The sequence below is a fragment of the Barbus barbus genome, assembly GCF_936440315.1.
Source record: "Barbus barbus genome assembly, chromosome: 16".
NCBI lineage: Eukaryota > Metazoa > Chordata > Actinopteri > Cypriniformes > Cyprinidae > Barbus > Barbus barbus.
Genome location: NC_136744.1, coordinates 13,468,878 through 13,487,184, shown reverse-complemented (window position 1 = coordinate 13,487,184; position 18,307 = coordinate 13,468,878). Strand labels below are relative to the sequence as shown.

Sequence of the window (18,307 nt, the reverse complement as noted above, 5' to 3'; positions counted from 1 at the left end):
TCCAAGGAGACCGTGGAAGACATTGGCATCCAATGGGAAGATGTGGATAACATGGCCATGGAATGTCTTGTTGCCCATCGTGCTAACGCTCAGCTGATTGTAACTCCTCCCACTATAATTAATAAAATATATAAGATCATCCGTACTCACACTTGCCATTGTCTGTCGCACAGACTTGCGCTTAGTCAGCCTTGAGTTCTGTCGCACAGACGTGCGCTTACCCTCCTCCATCCCCAACTCCTCCACATGCAGATCCATGATCACTTAACTGCTCGCCCACGGAGATATATCACTTATCCTGCTCATGTTGCTCAATACTTCAATATTATCCACAGTACAGTGTTACTGTACTTTGTGTATATTACTGTGCATATTAAAATATCTGCCAATTGCTTAGGCTTCAGTGTGGGTTCAAACCTCAGTGAGGTTTGCCTGTGGATAGCTCAGAACTGAACCCTTCAGAGCGAAGCCTGCCGCCAAACATAAAGTTCAGGACCTCTATAATATTCTGACATCGAACAGAGTGGTTCTGACTGAAATACAAGCGTATAACCTGTTGTTGTAGACGCACACAATCAACGTGCTCAAAGGTTTGCAGACCATTCCAAAAATGGCAGAAGGCTTAGGTATCTCGGCCCATAGAAACAGTCGCTAATGAAGCCTCTACGTATATATATCTATGGTCTACTATGCTAGAGCATGTTGATACTACATGCCGGCTGTTGTGAGCGCGCTCAGGACAGTTGGACATTGCGGTGGATCAGAGGTAAAAAATTATATAAATACTGTTCAGTTTCTTGCACAGACCCGATTGTTTTGTGTCTTAGGACCTCAATGTATCGTCACAAGCCACAGGATTTCATTTGGTTTTGTCTGTGTATGTTTTTTTTTACTCTCAAAGCCGTGGGTCCCATTGACTACCATTATATGACTGACAGACTGCAACGGTTTGAGTTAAAAAATCGTTGTTTGTGTTCTACTGAAGAAACAAAGTCACCTACATCTTGGATGCACTGAGGGTAAGCAGATAAAACTCAAATTTTCATTTTTGGGTGAACTATCCCTTTAACGGCCCTGTTCCTGGCAGATGTAAAAATAGCAACAAAGCTAAACTAAACAAAAAGATGAAGAAAATCACAAACCTTATCAAAACTTATGAAATTTTACGTGGCCTGAGATTTCTAAGTATTCTGAATTAATTAAAGACTGGGGGTAATTAAAGACTGCCTAAAGGGAGGAAGAGAGAAAGTGTGTAGAGAACGTCAGTGCCCTTTAATGTCATCCACCGCTGTCTGCTGATGAGCAAGACATGACAGACAGAAATAGAGAGGAGAACGGGGACGGAGTGGATCTTTTTTTTTTTCTCATGAGAGTTGGCACTGATGCCTCTGTGTATTTGAACAGCTGAGATTATTTTGATAAGAGCAGTCCAGAGACAGACAGCTCACAGAACAGATGTTTGGGTCCCTGCTCTGTGGACTACTGTTGTCATCTCCCTGATCACTCCCAACACTCTCAGCTTCCTATATCAACAGCACATTTGGCCAGAGTACAGAGAGTAACTGCTGCCTACTAGAGAGAGAGCGAGAGAGAGAGAGAGAGAGAGAGAGAGAGAGTGTTATCTCAAGGAATGGACTAATATTAAAGCGGCTTCAGAAATAAGATTTTTTTGTTTTGTTTTACTGTATATAGGCATAAAACAGTAAAAATACAAATCTGAGTGTAATCAATAGCTGTCTTTCAATCTGAAAACTTTGGAATCCAAACAAAATCTAACAACACCTAAATTTAATTGAGCATTATTTTACAATCGCAGAGTGGATATACAGAATGCTCATGTGCAGAAAATAAGACAGTTTTTACACAAACTGACACATGGCCTGCAGCACTATATGTGTCCTTGCTTTAGATGCTTTGAAGGAAATTGCAGATGCACTTCAGTTCTGGTTGGCTCTTTTTTATTGCTCATGGTCTGTATACTGACACCTATTGGCATGGACTTTATGAACTGCCTACATGAACTGTCTTCTATGGCTGCATCCTAACAGAGATGCAACCTCATAAATGACTGGAAGATTTATTGATTTCAATAGAGTTTGGTGTTAACCTGTCAGAAAGCAAGGCATCAATCTTGGCATGAAGCACTCATGAGAACTGACATACATAACACACATAATATTGGGTAACAAAGTTAATTTGTTGACTTTGTTGATTTGTTGGGTAACATTTATTTTACTATAGTATTATTTTACTATAGTAAAAATAATTTACTATAGTATTTAAATAATTATATTTAGAATCACCAGTTCTTTCGCTTTACCTGCCATCTTGCATTATTTTATTTTCAGTGTTTGCAGTGCATTTTAAGTGCTATTTATGTACACTACTGTTTTAGATTTATAAAGAAATTATTACTTTTAGTAAAAGTTAGAATAAATATTTATAATATTACAAAATATTTACATTTAATTTTTTTTTATTTTATTTTGATCTTTTCATTCTGAAATTCTGATCAAAATTTTCACAGAAAAATGAAGAAGCAAAATTGTTTTCAACATTCAGAAATATTTCTTGAACAGCAAATCATCATAGGGTGACAATGACGACTGGAGTAATGGATGCTGAAATTTCAGCTCTGCCATCAAAGCAATAAATTACATTTAAAATTTAAAATAAATTACATTTAAAAACATTATTTTGCTCAAAATTTTCTATTTTTTAAATAAAATAAATAAATGCAAACTTTGTCAGCATAACAGATTTTGTTTAAAAAATAAACAATTCATACTAAATTCCAAATGGCACTGCGTGTTTAAAAAAGTTGCTGCCTCCACTTTTAATGTTTTAAAGCCTGTGAATGTGTACGTGCGTTTCTGCATGTGTGTGAATACTAGTTGCAGTTCCCCAGTCAGACAGCTAATAAGTGTCATAAATAGTCTTTATCTCCACACACTAGGGGTGGCACGGTACATGTATTCGTACCGAACCATCACGGTACGGACAACTCGGTTCGGTGCATGAGGCCTTACAACGAATAGTCAATTCACCCCGAATCCAGAAGGGGGCGCCCGCAGTAATGCAACGCGGTTTGATAACCGTCAGCAGAAGAACAGCGAATGCCATGTAGCAGTATCCCTTCTAACCTTATAGTTGCGCACTTGAAAACAAAGCCCACTAGACAGTGACCATGTGCTGATTCTGAACACGTCTCTCACTTAGACTGACAAAGGAGTATACTTTAAAGGCTTGTGCACTCAACTGTTTGCGAAATGGGGCTTTCTCTCATTCGGCACAAATTCAAATATTCCATAATATTTCCATATTTGCGATGTAACATATCTGAATGCTAAACTATTATTTATTATGTAAATGATAGGCTTTGTACTTCAGTCGTGTACCAACGGTGACACAGAGGCGGGTGCGGTGATGTTCGGCTCACTGTATTTTATTTTGATAAAGTACCAACTGCACTGTCAAGTTAGCAATGCTGGAACTGATGTGTGTGTTTTTTGTTTTGCTTTGTTTGTGTGCATGTGTGTGTGTGTTCTCTGGCGCGATCACTTCAACTGTTTTCTTATACTAGCAGAATCAACTTTAAACACTTATTACCTTATTAATAATCTCTGTATAAAGGTCAGCTTTTATTTGTGTACACTCACAATTTAAAAAATATATATTATATATATATATATATATATATATATATATATATAACATGTAATAATATTTAGTATTTTCACATCTAGATGGAAAAAACTGTCATTTGCACTACTGTCTGTTCAAAATAAATGAAAAGAAACTGAGCATAGTAGATTTCTTTTTTTTTTTTCCTGTTGTACCGAAATCGTATCGAATCGTGACCCCGGAACCGAGGTATGTACCGAACCGTGACATCTGTGTACCGTGCCACCCGTACCACACACCCACTGGAGATAAATATGGCACATTAAAACATTACATCTGAAATTGATTCATTTCTCCCAGCATTACAAAAACACTGGACTGCGATCGATCAGTCCTCACAAAAAGCGAGATATGCTTTTGGCATAATGCAGGTGCTCTGGGCTGTGGCTTTATTAGTTTTATTACATTGTATGGACGTTATATGGACGCTGATGTGAAGATTTATGCTAATGTCTCACCTCTTGTTTTATAATGCAACAAGGTCATAAAGGCAGCTGCAATCAGATGTGGCTCAATAGCATATCTAGCAAATGGCAGCCAGTGATTTACTTGCTTGTTATTTCATGCTTGTCGTTAGATCCTATTGTGGAACACTTTCATAAAATCCATTAATAATTTAACACTCTTCATTTAAAGGTGCCATAGAATGCATTGATACAGTATTTTAAATTGTTCTCTGATATCTACACAGAAGGTATGTGGCTTAGGTAAGGGCAAAAAATCTCCAGAAACGATTTCACATGTCCATTTACAACCCTAGGATTTCTCCCTAGAATGAAACGGTCTGTTATTGGCTTATTTGGCAGGGTCATGAATAATAATGAGCTCTGCTCTGATTGGCTGTTTCACAGTGCTGCTCAATGTTGAGCTCTGCTCTGATTGGCTGTTTCACAGTACGGCTCATCAGCAAGAAGGAAGCACAGGGAGGAAAATATAACTTTAAATACTTTCTCTCGCAGTTATATCGTCGGGTAATTATACTGTATATAAAACGCGGGCATCAGGGAGCCGTTATTAATATGCGAGGCATTGAAACTGCTTTTGAAGGATCCATCGATCGCGTTATAGTTTCACTTTCAAGAGACGCGATCACACAAACTATGTTTACATTATGGAGCAACAGTACTTACCACACATTTCACAAGATCAGATGCTTGTCAGTGGTGCTCAGGATCTGTAAGGCATTCGCCATCATCCTCATCTCTCCTTACTGAGAGTGAAATCTTATGTACTGTAACAGGCTACCGCTAGCAAGGAGCTAACCATGTCCCTTTAGTGGCTCGCGTTATTTGCTTTCTGTGCCTTTCTGAATACAGACACCAACCCATCCCTGCACTTCACACCCCCTGCACGGCCTGGAACATAACATTTATTTTGTTATTTTCGCTGTTGTCCGCGCTTGTTTATTTACAATACCTGCAGAGCTTCTGATGGTTCGGCCGGCTTAGAAAAAGGGCGGGTTTATGCAAATGTTGGGGGCGTAGTGATCCCGACTGTTGCGTCACAGTCGGTGTTATGTTCTGATTCGCGTGTTTTTCAGTGGTCTTTTTTAATCACGAGATTTACATATGAAGGAGGAAACTATGGTGTTTGAGGCTCACTGTATGTCATTTCCATGTACAGAACTGTTATTATTTAAATATGCCAGGGTAAAGACAGTTTTTCATTCTATGGCACCTTTAAAACTCAATCAAACAGTTATCAACAACTGAGTGCTAAGGGGCTTATTTGTGAATACAATGTTCCTATTTTGAATAATCAGGGTATTAAATAAAAAATAAAATTATAAAATGATTTAAATAAAAATAATGTATATTTATACATTTTAATAATTTTTAATTAAATTGATTTCAATAATAGGTTTATATATTTTTCCTATATAATTTAATTTAAAAAATCATCAGAGAACAGTTGCTCTGGTGAAGCAGATGTTGTTTGCATCTGAAGTGTTCTAGAGGTAGCAGTAAGGACAGATCAGTCAATTAAAGTTTCTCACGCACTTCAGTCTAGATATTGAGCACAGCAGGTCTAGCACACTCTTAGCACTCAGTATCTTATTCCAGCAATTAGCAGTTATCTGGTATGATTCAAATTATATTGCAGCTATTTAAAAAAGTCTAACAGACCTGGGCCTATTTTGAAAGCACATCCAGATTTCCATGCATATGTTCCCAGAGCTCTTTTACAACACTCTTCCTACACAGCCGCACCATGCAGATGTATGCGGCACAAGATAAAAGAGCCGTCCAATAAATAACAGACCGCCAAACATTTGCTCGACTTTTATAAGAGGTCAATGATTGCAGATGGCATTTAAAAGATTCTTGAAAAAGTCTGCATCTTTGAAAACAAGTGAAAGACACTCTAACAGGGCCAATTTGAAGAAGAAATCTCACTATCTCATCAAAATATATCAAATCAATTCAGCTGGCATGCTATCAGCTTCAATCACAGTCTGGTTAAATTAGGGAAAATGACAGAGAAAAGCTGATGTCAAGTAATACCAGTTTGAATGTGTGATCTTTTCATATCACTTCAGCTTGTTATTATATGTACCAATGAAACTAAACACCGTGGAAAAAAAGTGTAAAATAGTCAAATGCTCTCTTTATCTCTGTGGAAGATACTTGGACTACAAACAGAGCCGCTCAGGGCCAGTGAAGGCATCCATCCGCAGCCTGTGCTTACCGATCAACTTAGGCATGAAATGTGATGATGGCCCTGATCTTTGGCCTTGCTGCTTAACGAGCCAATATTCACCCGTATATTATGCAATTACGCTAAATGGAGTCTACACTGTTACACCAGATGTTGTTTAATCAACCTCTGAATGAGGAAACAGCTTTAAATTCATGGTTTTCACTGTCTTCTATAATAAAAAATAAAAAAAGTATTGTGGAATTAACTTGAGTGATGAGACATCACAATCTGCAAGTACTGAGGGGCACATATTTGGAAGTAATGTAGTGGCAGGAAGCAATTAAAAATGTATGTCAATAACATCTTTAAAATAAGTAAATTAGCTAATTTTGTTTAAATGAAGGGTTGCATAAATTAATACACCCTTGATTAAATACTTAATATGCTTTTAAGTATACTACCACCGACCCTTCTTGGCATTGAGTGTACAATTTTGTGACAAATCACCCCATCTATCCTATTTAACTGGAGATGACCTCCTTAAATGTGCTGATCTTTAATGGCGAGGTTTTCACCTTCGGGGGAATGTATATAGTCATTGTCATGTTGAAAAATACCTAACATTGCATGGAATGAGAAGAGGGTAGCTTCTTCTGTTTCAAGATTTTGCATTACATCACTCAGTGGTGTTTGAATTCCTTACAACATTGATAAAGCACAACTCCCTCACAGCTTCAGTAGACAAATATCCCTACATAAAAACTTAACAAGCACAGAACTTCACTGTGGGAACCAGGCACTTTTTACTGTACTCCTCCCCCAGCCATGCCACACCATTTTGGATGCTTTTAGATCCAAAATGACTGACTTGGTCTTATGAGATCAGAGTATGGATTCCCAGAAGTCTGTATTATGTAAATATGGACATTGGAAAAGGCTAAATGAGTTTATTGTGCTTAAGCTACTGTAGGTAGTTCCAGTTTTGGACAACAATCATACATTTAACAGTTATTGTTTTCATAACTTTTGCCAGCCTTTTTTCACAACTTCATTTATTTTCTGTGTTACTTTTACTACATGTTCACATTTAAAACAGAAATGAGAAAAGATCCATTGCTGAATGTAAGTTTCAGAAGGGGTGTTCTCATTTATGCTTATTTGAATTGCTTCAATATAAATATTGTAGGTAAATAACTATTGAATATCTGCAAGCCTATGATTGAAGGTACCCACCTGCACCTGGCCCTGCAGAAGCTCCTCCTCTTCCTCTGGAGTCTCGAGTGCCATTGTAACAGACGCAAACGGACGGCTGGCCATCTGCTGGCGCTCTCGCATTAGTTGCTGTAGAAAGACAGAAAAATAAGAGTAAGAAAAACAAATCATCATAAATTACATAAATTTGTTTAATAAAAATAAAGAGTATATTCCTTGTGCTGGATTAATGGAAGGAATATTTGAAATATGTTTTACCACATGGAGGTCTGACAAAAGAGGGAATAGATAAGGTCAAGTAGACGAGAAAGACAGACATTTTCAGTTATTTTTGATGTTTTAGTCCATCTCTTGTCTATTTTCAATCACTTTCCTGGTGTCTTTGAGAGGAGGGTCAATGGGCGGTGTCACAAATCCAGTCCATGAACATCCGTTCTCTCACCACCAGAGGTCACCCACTCACCGCATGGACTCTTGCACTACACTACTGTTGCACTTCACCATCGGACTACAGTTCCCATCATCCATTGCACTGACGAAACACACACAGCTGATTGCACTAATTACACAGCTGATTCCCATCACACACCTTACTTAAACCATGGACTTCCTCTTCCTCTCTGCCGAGTATTGTTTAGCGTTTATCACAGTCATTGCTGATAGTTACTTTACGGAGCCTTTCCTAGCTTCTTAGTCTTGCCTAGCCTGTTTAACCGTGTTTTGATTATTGCTTTTGTGTTTTTGGATTGCCCTTTCGTCTTGCCTTTTGGACTCTGTTTGCCCCTGTTTGGATTATTGCTCATGTACTTGGATTACCCCTATTGTCAAGCCCTTTGGACATTGTTCCCCGATCGTGGACCCACGCATGCTCTCGGAATACTCTTGTGTCTGGCCCTCAATTTATCTGTTTACTGATGTTTGACCCTGCCTATGTTTCTAAATAAAGCTTGCACATGGATCCGTACACCTCACGTCTCGTCGGCTCTGTTACAGGCGGGTGTACGTATGGGCTTTTCTGATCTTTTGATCTAATATTGTGAAATAGGCAGGCACAATTTACTTATGAACATGGAAGGAGACAATGGAAAATGATATGGAGAGAAGCAGCTTTTGTTTCTGCTATAATAGCCTCAAAACTACACCAAAAGTGGGTTTGCGTTAGAATCAGGACTGGTCAGAGAACTTTGCAAACTTTCCTTTTTTTTTGCCTTATGATTTTTTCCCAAAGTTATGATTTTATCCAGCAAAGTTGAAATCCCATCTGGCTAGCATGCTTCAACAACATGTTACGTAATATTTAAGGATTAGGTCAGTAGGGTGTCAATTGTGGCTGTTTGAATGCATTTGACCAAATGAGCACATGTACTACGAACCTGTATTTAGCGCTGTCCACTTGTGAGTGGACTGACAAAACCGCATCTTAATACCAGGTGTAAACACTGCCTTAGATAAACTTTGATGATGAATTATTTACTGAGGTAACAGTTAGAAGAGAAATGTGTCACAGCAGATGTTTTATCAGTCTTTTTGAATTTGATCTGCATCACTCACATCAGTGAAGGTCTGGATGTTCTTGTTCCAAAGAGTGGTATGCATTATCACTTCTCAGGAGGACAGATATTAGAGTATGAGAGAAAGTCAAGGTGAAGGGTGGCAGGGCACTGTGAGCTGATTCATAGGACAGTCACGGTGATGATTGTTAAAGCTGGCTATGGCTGTGTATGTGTCATGGTCAAGAGACAAAGAAACCCACTAGTAGAGCATGAATGGTTTATGTTCCATGACAAGTCCTTCAGGAGGGGAGAAGGACATTGTGGTACTTCTCGCCTGAGCTTGCAAACGGCCCATAAAATGCATAATTAAACTCCACATGCTGTAAACAATGCTCATCTGGGACACATGATATTGTATGATTGTCTCTTTTTGTGTACGAGACTGATAGGCTTAGTTAATTCAAAATAAATGTACAATTCTACATTTATTTACATTTATTCATTTTAGCTGACGCTTTTATCCAAAGCGACTTACAATTGCTATATATGTCAGAGGTCGCACGCCTCTGGAGCAACTAGGGGTTAAGTGTCTTGCTCAGGGACACATTGGTGTCTCACAGTGGATTCGAACCCGGGTCTCTCACACCAAAGGCATGTGTCTTATCCACTGCGCCATCACCACCCCATCACCCCCCAAATCTATACCATTTTTTGTCTGAACATGCTCTATACTAGAAGAATGTATGGAAGCATTCAAAAAAAGTAAATCCAACTTTTTATCCCACAATTCTGACTTTGTTTGTCTGAAGTATGCATCTCACAATTCTGTTTTTTTTTTTATATCTCACAATTCTAAAAAAATAAATAGTTTGATAAATCGCAATAACCAGGGATGCATGTAATGTGACCCATTATTACTATTTAAAAAAATAAAAGCTATAATAGTATTATTGCAATGTTTATAGTTTTTTATAATAAAGAAACTAATAAATAAAATTTGACAATGCTAATACAATTATTTTATAGCACATTTAAAAATACAATGCTAATATTCACATTTTCAATCTCTCTCTTTCTTTCTTTATTTATTTTTATATAACTTATTTATTTATTTATTCATATGGATTATCATCATTTTCAACCCTAAAATCAGCAAGCTTTTATTTTGGTGGGTTGTGGTGGGTTCCTGTGGTGACAATATACTTGCATAAGAATGTTATGAATTGAAAGACAACAGTCAAGAATAAAGATCACATCAGAAATCACAAGTCTGGAAGGGAATATCTGCGGTAGTGTTTGTCACAGAACAGAGCAAATGAAAACAGATATTTCAGAGAGAATACACTAACACTTGCTTTTTTCATCACATGAACTCACACTCTTCACGCTGTGTGCACATAATGTTTATCATACACAATCCATATGCACAAAAGGTATAAACAGCAGTACTTATGGGAGACGTGAGTCTCTAAATGGGAATGATTCACATTATGTGAGGCAAAACACCAATAAAAAACAATATCAACGCACATGCAAACACAGCTCAACCAATTCTGTGTGCAAGTAGAAGACACACTAAAGTCAGTAATATCTCCTCATATACAGTTCTTAAAACACACACACACACACAAAGAGGAATATAATGATTACTTTAGTACCACCATCATAACATCAACGTAATTTTATGGAATCATTTTTGCTGGCTGTGCATTGATTCCTTCCTGACAACAACGTAAAATAAATAAGAGATGTTTAATTGTAAGAATAAATGCAAGGAACAAAATTTTCATCTAGAAAATTTTTGATCGTCATGGTTCGGAACGGCACGACACGGCTCAGTTAGGCTCGTTTTGTGTTTCCACTGCAGTTTAGTACCGCTTTAGAGTGGGCAGGATTATTCACGTGTCGTTATAGTTGCGCCGCCTCTACTGCCGTGACTCCTGAAAAGCTTTTTAATTCTGCGTCGCTCCATCACGCTCTCGCTGGATCCGCTCCTCGGCTATCAACGAGAGGAACATTTGTACTTCCTCAACAGACAACGAAACAGCCATTTTTTGGTTGTTTAAAAAAGGTGCGCTCATTCAAAACAGTTGCGTTCGATCCTTTGCTGGCTGTGCTGATTTAAATCTAGAGAGTCTGTTGTGTCTCGTGCTGAAAGTTCAATGACGCAGGCAGTGACGATTTTCTCCGGCCAATCAGTGATCAGCAGAGTTTAAACATCATGTTTTGGTAACGGTACGGCTCGCTTGGAACCTCGGCCGAGGTGGTACTAAAAAAAGTACCAGGTACCAGGTACTGTTCCCAGTGGAAAACTCACCGAAAGTGAGCCGAACTGAACCGTGCCGTGCCGTACTATGCAGTGGAAAAGCGCCATAAGACTTAATGCGCAGTCAATTTGGTCATTAGGGGCTTTTGCACCGCGTAGTTCTAGGAACTAGTTCATAGAGAACCAATTTCTCCCTCGGCCCGTTTTCCTGGTTGCATTCACACTGGCAGCAGGAACTCTGAACCGGCCGACAGCGATCTTTTTGCGTGCCTTCAAAGTTCTGACCAAAGAAACTTTAACACCTGAAGCCGTAAGAACTGAAACCAACTTCCTAAGAGCGTCATCACGTAACAGAAAACCAACCAATTGCAAGAGGGCATCCCCAGTGACATCACGCGACGACGACACATCAGCAGCCAATCAGTCAGAGGTTCCCTCTGAGACCGCGTGGAAACACCCGATCAGCTGTCAAACTTAACTTAAAGCAAGTGATCAAACAATTCTCTATAATTCTGCTGGAAACCGGTTGAAGTAATTTTAAGAGTAAAGACAGACAAGTTCTCTGCTTGAAACTCCCTCAGGGCGAGGTTTCAGTAACTAGCAAAAGAGTGCTAGTTTAAGCTTTCTTCAAGTTCATTGCCTGCAATGTTTGTGTGTACGTATTCTGTTTTGTGTTATTTTAGCTTAGTAGTGTTGTAGAATAGCAAATAAACTTTAATTTATTAAGAAATCTTTGGTCTGGTGCTATGTGATTTTCAAGTCTTAAACTATTTGCCAAAGATCACGTTACCGATGCTCATGAATTTTGATAAAGTACTATTTGGTTTGTTTTATCGTTGGCCACGAATAAGATTATTAACGAAATTGTTAAAGATATACTGAATTTTACGATTCGCTGGACGAGTCATTAAAATCTTAGAAATTATACGTTTTGATTGATATCATATCAATATCGAATCTTAAGAATAGATTCCCTAAAAGCTAAATTAAAATAAGGGCCAATCCTTACACCTGATTCATTCAGCAATAAAACACAAATGTTGCCATTGCTGAGACACAGTCGTCATTTTGCTTTGGGTTTTTTTTTTATTTTTTATAAAATTAACCTTTCCAGAAAACCATATTGTTACATAATGGTGATTCTTTGTGCTCTAACATTTTAATTTCAAGAACACAAAAGTGCATAAAAGCCAAAGTCATGACATTTGATTTGACTGCTTTTATGATTTACTTATTAATTCAGTAAGTTAATCATTATTTCAACAATGGGATTTTAACTTAAGTTCATTTCCCGATTCTGGGAAGAAAATGCTTGGCACTGTAACATCTCTTTGTAGACTGCAATTTAATTATTTTATAATAATTGATTATGTGCATAGCAAAGGCATCCGTTATCCATTGCCTGTAAGCATGCAAGACAGAACAAAAGCATACACCTATGAATAGGCCCTTTCTGAACACAAATTGATAGAATGGGTACCAGAGTGACCCTTCTAGCTTAGGTGACAATAGCACCTAGGCATAGGTCTATAGTGGGTCGTTGTAAACATCCATGATGCCTTTCTTCAGAATGGTACACAATAACTCTGGCCGATAAGAGAGTGTAATTTCTGTCTCATTCCAGCATGGTTTTAACAGAAAACCCTGTTTACTTTCCAAGCACAGACAGAAAATGAAGCTCTTTTGTCACCATAAAAACAAGGTGTCTCAGAAAACGAGACACACTCTGTTTTTATTCAATTACATCTGAAGGACCAAGTTGCTTTGCTCCTAAAGTATCATAATTGTGGTCTGTTTCCTCAAGCCTTTTTTTAAACTGGCAGAACACAGACTAAAAGCTCATACAGAACATTTACTCCATATGACGAACTAATTGCATAATAGCTTCACAATATATCATTTCTATCCTATTGCCAACTGCTAAATGACTATGCTGGATTACACAGCCTTGCATTTCAGCAAACTTACCAAAGTTCAAAAGTTTAACCCTTGTGTTGTGTTCAAAAACCTATAACACTTGTGATGTTTAGTGGTTGACCGGTATATTGCCAAGCCCGATATATCACCACAAGCAAAATAAAAGCATTTAAAAGCAAACTCCCAGATTAAACATTAAAGCACACTAGTGTGATAAACTGTGCAAATTTTCATCAGTTTTTAATTAATATTGTGAAACTATTCATAAATAATGCTTTATTCACTCAAAAAATGAGGTGCCTACTCTCAGATAAATGATTCCTACGATTAATCAGATGCAAATATAAATACAAAACCAGTCCTAAATTTAAGTAAATAAGTTGACAAAAAGATTGAATCCAATCTTTGGTGATAATATAGCATAATGAGTGATTTATAAGCAATTTTTGCCCAGGAACACCATGGGCCCTATCATACACCCGGCGCAAGGCGTGGCGCAAGTGTTTTCTCATTTTCCCGTCCTGTGCCATGTTGTTTAAATAGCAAATGCATTTGCGCCCCTTTCTGCGCTCATGGGCATGCTGGTCTAAAAAAGAGGTGTGTTCAGGCACATTGTTGGCGCATTGCTATTTTGAGGAACTGAAAATAGACTGCGCCATAGACCAAGTCAAACCTGGTCTAAAGTCTTAAGTCAATGGTGCAATATTTTTTGGGTTATTTAAAGAGCGCGTTAGTAGAAAATGCGCCTCTGGGCGGGTCCACAACGCGCGTTCAATTTGCTTATTAGACACAGGGACGCGCAGCAGCACACAAACATGTCAAATATAAAAAAAATTAAAGGATTACAGTGTAAAAGAATATTATTGTGTTGGCTACATAAATATAAAAATGTCATACATGTCATAATGGATAGTCATTGCGTGTATCAGAATTAGCCTACCTATTTGCTCGTGCATCAGAAGATCCGTTTGCTCTCTGGAGACGGGGCGGGACTCGGACACGCCCTGAGTGTACTTGCGCCGTGTGCTTTAGACCATGTGCTTAGATCGTTAAAATAGGGCCCCATCAGTGTAACAAGGTGAAAAATCTCCCCCAAAAGTGTACGAAAATGATAAAAAGAAATGTGAGAAGTACCCTTTGTGAACTAGTATTTTCAGGAAAAAGAAAATCTTCCCCGGACAAAAATGACCCGTACACCACATGAGGGTTTAGGCCGGTACATTTTTTAAAATGTTATTAGAAGTCTTTTTATGAGAGGAAAAAAGCATAATATTGCAAAATATAATTGTAATTAACAATGCAATTACTTGTTTTTGATACTTTATTTGAGCCAATTATTATTGCCTCACATTAGTTTATATACAAATATAGTCATATTAAAGCCTGTTTTTCAGCTCATCATTTTCCATGTGTATGATAGGCCTACAGCTTTCTTTCTTCAGGTCAATCATATATTCATGAAAAAAAATCAGTTTGAATAAGAAAAGCAGTAACTTTGCCACAGAAAATGTTAAAGTTGCCACAGTCATTGAGTTTTTCGCGTGTGCAGCACTTTATTTGTACCATTTTGTTTAATTAGTTTATTTATCAGGTAGTTTAAAGAAATTTTTTTGTTTTTTTTGTTTTTTTGTTTGCCAAATAACCCTGTGTATGTGTCCACCCCCCAACCCTCAGAAAAACGTTCAGGCTCAGGATGTTTTTTTGCTTTAACCCCTGTATTTAATAGCCTTTCCTTATGGGCTGTTTATTCAGTATTAGCCATATTCTTAACAGTCTTAACGTAATTTTTGTGAATTTGCCTTGTTTTTTAACAAATTATATATATATACAAGTGGGTCGCGGCTTGATGACCATGGGAAAACGTGGGTCCAAAGGCCAAACCAGTTGAGAACCACTGTATATTTTTTAAATATATAAAGTTTGTATAAGTTGTTTAATGTCTTACCAGATTAACTGTACTGTGTAATTACCCAAGTCGGTCACACTTTAGAATAGGTAACACTTTTTAACTATTAACTACGACTTTTCCCTCAATAAATTCTTAATTTGCTGCTTATTGATAGTTAGTAAGGTAGTTGTTAAGTTTAGGTATTGGGTAGGATTAGCGATGTAGAATAAGGTCATGTAGAATAAGGCATTAATATGTGCTTAATTAGCACTAATACATGGCTAATATTCTAGTAATATGCATGCTAATAAGCAACTTATAGATGTAAAATAAAGTGTTACCCATTCGGAATATGTTATTATTTTTATTTACAGAGTAAGGTGACTGGATGGCAAAAAAATGTCTGGTCACTATAATTTAATACTTAAAATGTTGCATACAAATCCAGTGAAAAGCCACAACCATCAAAAAGAAACAAGGTCAAGGATGGGCTTTAGGGAATCAACCAAAAGAAACCCAAAGCCACACTTTTGTGGTTCACAAATTACATTGCAGAGCATCAGTTTGTTGTTACAAAGTCACATCTCAGGAGCAGCGAAAACATTAGGATCAGACAAAAGACGGTTTGTAAATCAAGGCATGTCATCTCAGACTGAGCAGCTGAGTGCTAATTATCACCGTGTGACATTGTCATCAAAAGTGAAGGAGAGACCAACATCAGTGTGAAGATCTAAACTCACTTTGATAGATCAGTAAGATCATGATCTTAGTCAATCAAAGTGGAACACTGACATTCTAGACATTCAGTTGGGATGGGTGGAAGAGATGAAGGTCTACCAAAGTACTATGAGTGCAAAGGATTCTTCGAGTTACATTAAAGCTCATAAAAATGCCCTTTATGTGCACAGTACATTGTAAATACAGTAGATCAATGGTCACAGACAAGTCTTCTTCCATTTTAACAGGTTCAGTTGGGGACGTTATGCAACTCTGCTGAGCAGAGCCAAATCCTCTCAGTCCAGGATCGTGATCAAGTTTACAGTTGACAGAGAAAATGAGACAAGGAAAAAAGGGAAACTGATTGGGAAGGGAGGGATGGGGAGTGACAGACGAGAAGAAGTAACGAAGGAGCTAAGAGCAATGGCATGCTCTTTTTTTCACTTCACTTACTCCCCTAGATAGTGTGTGAAAAGGATGGACGGGGTGCCAAGCAAAGTGTAGACACGAGAGTAAATCACACTCTGTTGACATCTCACACTGGAATGAGAGGAGGAGGAGTGTGGCAATTTAGCGGTCATCATCACATCCTCACTTCACATTAGCCCTCATCATCAGCGCTCTCTGACACCTCTCATCCACTGTTACTCACAGCTCTCAATGTCTGTGTTCATGTCTGTGTCAGTGATGAACAATATTCAGAATGGCTGCCATTCCACTGACTCTTGAGTGCTGGAACAAAATAGTCTAAAGACTTGAAAAATAAAGACATAAAAGCATAAATATACATATATAACGAACAAACAAACAAGTAATTGAAAGCAAAATATGATAATACAATGAAGTAAAAACTAATTATAGATACATAAAATAATTTCATTTGATAATATAAAATAAATAAAATATAATTAATGATGCAGAACTGTGATAATAAGTAATATGGTAATATTAAATAAATAAATAAACAAATACATAAAAAGCTAAATATAATTTCTATAACTAGAAAAACAACATTAAAATTTAAAAGTAAGAAATTTCCACATGATAATATATATATATATATATATATATATATATATATATATATATATATATATAAGTGGAGATATAATAATATTAAATAAAGTAGAAAAATTATATAATACAGTAATATAATTATATAATAATTTCAAGAAATATAAAAATAAAACTACTGTTACAGTATAGTTATACTGTATGAATTTCTTTGAAATTCATTCCATTTTAATTCCATCTATGTCTCAAACTCAAAATCTAAATTACAAATCTGTATGTTAACTCAATTTAAACATGGCAATTTAATTTTAAAGCTACTGGCATTTGAAAGTAATTCACAAATTAGTCCTGAATGGCTCAAAGCCGTGGTGTGTGTTATCCTTCCTTCCATTACTTGCCATTCCTCCTTTATCATCTCCTCCCTCTAAACTGCAGAGGCAAAACAGCTCCGAGTTTCCTCTCATTTCACAAAGTGCTAAATCTTACCTCCGAGCCACTGGAGCTTCGCTCTACAGTGTGTTGTGCACAAACTGGTACCATTTTAGTCTTAAGGGACTCACAAGAGAGAGAAAGAGAGAGATATAGTCATACTGTTAAATACATCTGTAGTGCTCAGTTTATCACCTCACATTTCAAGGGACCACACATACACCCACACTCGAGTGGCATTAAAGCTAGGTGCTAATCCTATATACATTAGTAAATGCTCTGCTCTTGGAAAGCAAACACAGCTTCATGCATTTCTTCCCCTCATCTCATATATCCCTCTTTATTATAGTACTGTTTATTCGTGATGAGGATTTAAACACTGTGTGTAAGTAGCAGAAGAGGGAGGCTGATGATTTACTCTGGTGTAAATGGTGAGCTAGTCATCAAGCAGTGGTTTCATGCTGATTAGATGGCAGTTCACAATCTGGCCATGATGGCCAATTACACTACAGTGTGGTTGTGGTGAGTGGGGCGGGGCCGAGAGCCGTGGGAACGGAGCGAGGCCGGTGGAGTTAATGATAATGAGCGACACCTGCGACACTCACCGGTCTCGAGTCCCACGGAGGAGCTCCGGAAGGATAAAAGGAGGAGTGACGACAGTGGAAGACGAGAGAGGACTAGGCCTGGATATTATTTTGTATTGTGTGTGCGGCAGTCGTCCGTGAGGGGCTGCCGCTGTACTTTTACGTTTGTTTATTTTTGTTATTAAATCGTTGAATGTTTGCCGGTTCCCGCCTCCTTCTTCCCGAATCACGAACTGCGTTACATTGGTGCCGAAACCCGGGAGGAAGGAGGGACACGCTGTCAGAGAGCCCTCGCTGCTGAGGGGGATCGCGGTGCTGAGGAGATCGGGCAGCAGGGAGTAGCGGGGACGGCCGCTGGCTGCCCGAGGCGACGGTGGTGCTGGAGCGATGGAACATCAGGTGGGACGGAAGGCTCGCTGCCGTGCTCCTGGGTCGAGGAGGGGGGCTGCCGTCCGAGAGGGAG

The 18,307-nt window shown here is 38.0% G+C and overlaps 1 protein-coding gene across 1 annotated transcript in view; it reads right to left on the bottom strand.

Annotated features, from left to right (window-relative positions):
- LOC306882266 (attractin-like protein 1) overlaps positions 1-18,307 on the bottom strand; it is a 268,000-nt gene that overhangs the window by 43,702 nt on the left and 205,991 nt on the right. The window contains exon 28 of the mRNA XM_079436781.1: positions 7,558-7,665. Within this exon, the coding sequence (XP_079292907.1) occupies positions 7,558-7,665 (108 nt within the window). The remainder of the gene's footprint in view (positions 1-7,557; positions 7,666-18,307) is intronic.